The sequence below is a fragment of the Bidens hawaiensis genome, unplaced genomic scaffold, assembly GCF_021521415.1.
Source record: "Bidens hawaiensis isolate Kalapana, Puna unplaced genomic scaffold, B.hawaiensis_p1.1 tig00028055_1, whole genome shotgun sequence".
In the NCBI taxonomy this organism is placed as follows: domain Eukaryota; kingdom Viridiplantae; phylum Streptophyta; class Magnoliopsida; order Asterales; family Asteraceae; genus Bidens; species Bidens hawaiensis.
The window spans coordinates 36,701-43,368 of NW_027494563.1; the positions used below are offsets into that span (position 1 = coordinate 36,701).

General features: G+C 32.3%; 1 protein-coding gene across 1 annotated transcript; it reads right to left on the reverse strand.

Annotated features, from left to right (window-relative positions):
• Positions 1–1,313: 1,313 nt before the first annotated feature.
• On the reverse strand, positions 1,314–5,945 carry LOC143576302 (putative receptor-like serine/threonine-protein kinase At5g57670). Its single transcript, XM_077060424.1, has 7 exons — positions 5,672–5,945; positions 5,347–5,601; positions 4,532–4,689; positions 4,341–4,420; positions 4,107–4,242; positions 3,788–3,937; positions 1,314–1,533 (listed from the first exon to the last, which is right to left on the reverse strand). Exons 1-7 carry the CDS (start codon positions 5,865–5,867, stop codon positions 1,360–1,362), a joined length of 1,149 nt encoding a protein of 382 aa, XP_076916539.1. The 5' UTR covers positions 5,868–5,945; the 3' UTR covers positions 1,314–1,359.
• Between the last annotated feature and the right edge of the window lie 723 nt (positions 5,946–6,668).

Below are 6,668 nucleotides of genomic sequence, written 5' to 3' on the forward strand. Positions count from 1 at the left end.
CACTATTTATAATAGAATAAAGATGATACAAGGTATGGGAGAATTTTAGAACATGAGAGATAAATTAATAAAATGTAGGACTCACATTTCGTGTATAGCCGTACATGATAAGACACAAACACAAAACATGTATACATATATACGACATGAAAATTTATCATGTACCGGTATCTCAAACTCGAACACGAACCTGTTAATATCAGGTATACATGATAAGACACAAACTTGCCGGAGAATCTGAGAAGGGTTCAGTTGTTCTGTGGCCGGTGGCGTCGCTGCAACTGCAAGGAAGTCAGACTTTCGGAGAATCTGAGATGTTGAGAGGTGGACCGGAGATGTGGAGGGAAACCATCGGACTACCGGAGATCTAGAGAGGGAGGATCGGAGAAGAGTTTGTACGTCATTTGCTTAATGTTGGATTAGAATGATTTAGTGTTAACTATTTAGGGTATATAACATAATATATTATTATATATCTTTATTTAAAAAAATCTAATCAGGTACTAACGGGTACTTAACAGGTAAACGGGTATTTTACCTATTTAGATACGAAAATTAACCGGTAGATTCGTGTCCACCTATTTAGTACACGCGGCTAAGGCCATACCCAATACGGGTTAAAGTCGTGTAGGTTCGTGTCGTGTTTAAATTGTCAACTCTAATAAACTGCCGCGTTTTAGTTAATTTATAATAAAATGACATGTTTTAGTAAATTTATAGAAATGGGGGGTGGAGTATGAACGCTCATACAGTCATACATGAATCTTGTTATTGATCCGGGACTAATTCGTGAAGTGTCAAAAATTCAAACTCATACTAGCTACTAACCAGGTGAACTCTCATTCAATGACATCAGTTAATCATTTAAGTTTCTACTAGACCATGTGTCTACTTTCTAATCACAAAAGGACGAGACATATGTGTACCATGTCCTACACGCTGGTGTTGTCACAGGTGGAATTATTACTATGAGCTGGACTTCCAAAGCTGAGTTGGTCACTAGCCACACCATGATTGTGCAATCTTATGAGCATACCCTCCATGTGATGTGGATGATTGAGCCCTTTAATTCTAACAAAAGAGCTCCAACTTAAATCATCATGCCATTATTGTTTTCTCTCTCAAAACTTTAAGTATGAAAATGTGAATTACCTAAAAGTCTTGCACATATTATACCAATGTTATAAAAACCTTTTATGTACATTAAGTCTAGTGGGGTTCCCATGTGTATGTACGGCTCACAAAATAATATCATTATGTGTCGAACCATTGAATATACTGATCAACAAACTGAATTATCAATGCATACCGCATATACACATGAACAATCTAATAAGTTCCCTTGTGTGTTCTTCCTATCTAAGTGCTTTTTATCGACACCGAATCTAGTACAGAAGGCGATGAGGTACTACTGTCATAGAATTCAAACTCAAGATCCTCAAAACCCCAAAAGTCGTCTTGTTCTTCTGTTTCTTCATCGGGCATTTTCCATCGGTTTTTATCTAGTTCGTCTTCAATCATTACATCAAGAATCTATAAAACAAGGATCAACGTCAATCAATCCCTTAGTAATAATTTTATAATTATCACAAAGCAAAGTTCATTTATTAAAATATATATTTCATATAAAAAGGAAGATTATGATTCTCATATAAAAACAGAAAGAGTGATTAGATAAACCCTAATGCTAAAAACAGTTAATTAAAGAAGAAGAAGAAAACAAAATCCCCATATTGACTATGTCACCACATTAAGGTGGTCTTTCATTGTCGATAATAATGTATTCTCCAAAGGGATAAAACGTTAAAAGACTGTCAGTTTTGATATAATTAATGACATAACTATTTTGTATGTCACATGGACCATACTGTGGAATTATGTTGAATCCAAGTGGCGAATTAGAGGTAGGTGAAATATAACATTCATAGATTATATCAAAACCACCATACAAGAACACCTTTGAATACGTGTAATATTTTAATCATATATTATGATCTTGATTACCTTGATTATTAGAAGACGTAAGCTAAAGTCAAGAAAAATTATTAATGCATATATGCGTTCACGCAATCGCACGGGTCTTGGATGGTCATCATCATCATCGTACTCAGTATATCCCACCAATAGCAAAGCTATAGTAGGGTCTGAGGAGGGTAAGATGTAGACAGCCTTACCTCTACCCCATCGGGATAGAGAGGCTGCTTTCGGTGAGACCCTCGGCTCGATAGTAGTTTTGCATCAAGCCTTGGACATAAGACACATAACACTCAACCATCGGGACACCGACCGATTGGTGCATGTACCCTTGTCTTTCGGCTATCAACGCCACCACATGATGCCTGATTAACCTTCCGCCACTTTTAACGTTATTTTCACGATATTGGTAAAATAACGTCAAAATTAGTGCAATTTCGCTTTTGCCCACCCGAGGGTTCACACATTATACATTATATGCGTGCACCGCAAGCAGGGCGTTCTTGGATGGTGAAGATGGCAATTAGACGAATTATTTATTTATTTATTATTTTTTTTTAAAACGAATAAAGTTACTCTTTAAAAAGAAACCTTTGAGTTCTTGTTCTACATTCAAACCATCTTACCATCTCATCAAAGTGGGATTGACGTTGACAATCTTTTTTTATGTTATAACTTTTAAATCAATATTTTCAAGTTTACAAGTTACAACGATTGTTTCTATCCCTTCAAAACTCAAAATTTTGTAATAATCAAAGTACTCAGTTTAATATTTTAGTTTTCTTTCTAAAGTTTTTATTTAAGATAAATTTTAGTTTTTATGTGATAGTTTCTAATGTTTAATATAAATCTAATTACACAGTTTAATATTTCTTCAAGTACAACAAAATAATAATAATAGTTTTTTTATAAACATGTACAACTGTTTTTATTTAACTTTCATATTCAAATAATAATAGTTTTTTTTTAAAAAACAGTTGTATAACAGACAAAAATATTATGCTAGGGTGTTAATTGGAATCATGAAGAGACAAAGATTTGTATTTCTTCAAGTACATTCAATTCATCTCTAATTGGACAAGCATATACTTCATAATATTATATATTAAAAACATTTCAATTCTATGCGCTCCGACATGGTCCCCTGTGCATGGCTTGGACTTTAAAGTTTTAAGCGTCATATCGAAAATGACAACCATCTAATATATTTATTACAACTTGATTAAATAAACATTAATATTTTATTCTCTCATTTTTTCACTAATATTAGAAAAGCTCTATTTTTACAAATATTAGATTTACAAACTATGTAAATTTTATTTACAGCAACTAAATAAAAGAGGGAAAAAAAAAGTTGATGTAGTTATAAGTTTGTATCTAAAATTAGGGTGTTTACGATTTAGTCCGATAGGCTTGGACAAAAAATTAAAGCATGGGCAGAACCCATTAACTGCGGTTGCGAGTCTCAAAGGCGGGGTTAGGTCATGTGTGAGAAAGTTAACCTACAAATAAAAATTTGTACTACACATCCGAATTAAATAGTGTAATTATATAATTATATCATAACGCAATTACACTATAATAATTGATTCTCACGAATGTAATTTGTATTTCATTCACACCCTTTACAAATGTTATGCATCGTTTACGAGCCTTAGTTCTCTTTTCTTTTAAAATTTAAATTTATTTTGATAAATGCAAAGAATTAAAGTAATATATTCTTTTATTAAAGTTTGATTAAAGTAATTGTACCCTACATTAAAAGATGTTTGCTGACTGGTGAAATAAGTATGAAAAGAATATATATATATACCTCGCTCATCGTAGGACGCCACGTGGACGATGCTCGAATACAAAGAGATGCCGCGAATGCAAGTCTATTAAGCTGCGACAAATCGTATTTACCTTCTAGCCTTGGGTCCACAACTTTTTCCACCTCACCTTCTTTCAATATTGGTTTTGCCTATTAAAAAAATCATTTATTTACAAATATTAAACATATGAATAATATTGACGTGTCAAATACAGAATCATATAAATATTATGTAAACCGATTTATATATTATAGTTTTGAAGTAGATCAGTGGGTGTGTGAGCAAGGCGTTTTTAAAAGTAAAATCTATATAAATTACCCAGCCATGCAAGCTTTGATGGGAGCCGTCAACTGACTTCTTTCCAGATAAAATTTCAAGTAAGAAAACACCGAAAGCGAAAACATCTGTTTTTTCATCAACGACGCCATGCATAAAATACTCTGGAGCCAAATGCCTATGAACATATGTCGACAAATGATATTAAGGCTATTAAAAAAATCATGATACAATACAATATAATTAATGTAAAAAAAATCAAACAAGTGAAATTACCCAAATGTCCCTTCTATTGGAGCAATTGAATGATGTGTCCATTGTGAAGGAAGCCATTTAGCAAGCCCAAAATCTGATATCTAGTAATTATATATACAATTTATTACAACACTAAACTTGAAACATTAAATTAAAAATATATATGCTAGACATAACTTTGATTCATAAAAATCAATCAATTGGTTTCGTACCTGCGGTTCGAAATCTTTAGTGACCAAAACATTGGAGGCTTTTATATCCCGGTGAATTATTCTCCTTGGACATACTTTGTGCAAATAATGAAGCCCCCGTGCTGTCCCAATAGCGATTTTGTACCTCGTGTTCCAATCCATTACCGGTAAATCCTCATCTACCCAAAAACAAATAAGACAAGAATATCATTTCAAGTACATATTTTTAACAAAGAAACATGAATCCACATATAGAAATATGTTTTGCAATGGTATAATATTGTTTCCAATGGGAGTGATTAAACATACATAGTGGCCAATTATTGAAGATTTATAGTGACCAGCTGCTGCGTCACAAAATATAATGATTGTAGTTTGTGTCCTTTACTATGTTTACAACTCATTTAATGAGTGAGTGTGTTTTCTTGCAAAGTGAGACTCAAATACCTAATCTCATACAAGGTGGTACCAAAGTCCCTTTGAAAATTATGTTTTTCAAAATAACCACAGATATTGCCAACAATCTCTCATTTTGATACAAGATGTGATATTTTACACAATAATAGTTGCTAAATACACATTAAAAAAACTTGTTTTGACATTTTTACACTTGCAATTCATTTATTGACAAGCTATGAATAAATTCTCTCTATGTTTATATACTTTAGGTGCTTTTTAAAAAAATAATCATAATAATAATAATAAATTTTTTTTGAATATATATAATGATAAGTTTGAAAGAAGGAAAAAAGCTAAAAATATAATTATGAATGTAACCATTGAAGATTTTGAAGAAAGAAATAAAGAAAATGTTAAGAGAAATATATAGTTAGTACCATGAAGAAGAGAAGCCACAGAACCTTTAGAGGAAAACTGGAAGATGAGATAAAGACCATAATCAATACAACAACCTAAAAGAGAAGAAACATTTGGATGATTCACATGACCAAGTGTTCCTATTTCTGTCAAGAACTCCTTTTCTTTCCTTTCATCACATGATATCTGTGTCAATCTTTTCACAGCAATTTCTTGACCAACTTCTAACACCCCTTTGTAAACCTCTGCATACCCTCCTTTACCAACCATGTTTTCTAAAAAAATAACATCAACAAAATATCTATTAAAGTTTTTATATGAAAGAAATTGGTCCTCTTGAATTACCTGAGGAAAACCCATTAGTGGCAACAAAAATCTCTTCAAAGGAGAAGCATTTCCATGTGGGTTTCTTGAAAGACTCCGTCTCACCATTGTTGAAAGAGTCTTGCTTCATAAAAATGCATTCTTTTGGCAAATCCTCTAAGCTTTGACGCTTCATAGAGAAGAGTCTCTTGAAACTGCCTGTTCTAATATACCTCATTTTGTTGTTCTAATAAGATCTCTTTGTGGAGTGAGAATTAACAAGGCATTGTTCAGAGAAGAGAGAAAAGTTGAATAAGAAGGTAGGGTGGATGAGGGTTTTAAATGCTTTGTGGGTAGTAGTAGTAGTAAGTTAGTAACTAGTAAGAGTAGTTGTGTCAATATATACCAAATGCTTGTATAAGGTGTTCTACCTTTTAATACACTGATCAAATTTCATGGGTGACAAAAAATTATAAAAATAAAAATTTTGACAAAAAAGAACTTGTGTGAATATGTCGGATCAATGGGTCATATCTTCGGACCCATGAGTCCATGAGGAATGAATTCAGAGCTAGTGTTGGCAAATCCATATCGTTGTTAAGTCGGGTCATGGACCCATCAATTATTTGCTTGTAATTCCCCTTTTGAATAAAAAAATTAAGGTGTGCTGTGTTTGTACTATGTGGATTGTACCAGGTACATTTTAGTGCAAAAATAAAGCCATTATTTATCATATAATAATGGGAGCAGGCATTCAAACTTACACACATCCTGCTCATTCAAACTTACACATTAAAAGGTTTTATTTTCAAATTTTAATTCTTTTTGTAAAAAACAAGTGAGGCTTAAATTAATAATTTGCTAATGGTTTTGATTTAAGAGATTATCTTAGAGAACGTTCTCTTGGAAAATTGGTGAAAGTGACTTGTTTCAAGTGAAAATATGTTTTTCCATCGACTTTAAACACGCATTAGTATATATAATGATGATTAATATAATTATTATTTACTCGGTTTGTGTTATATTACCATGTATATTT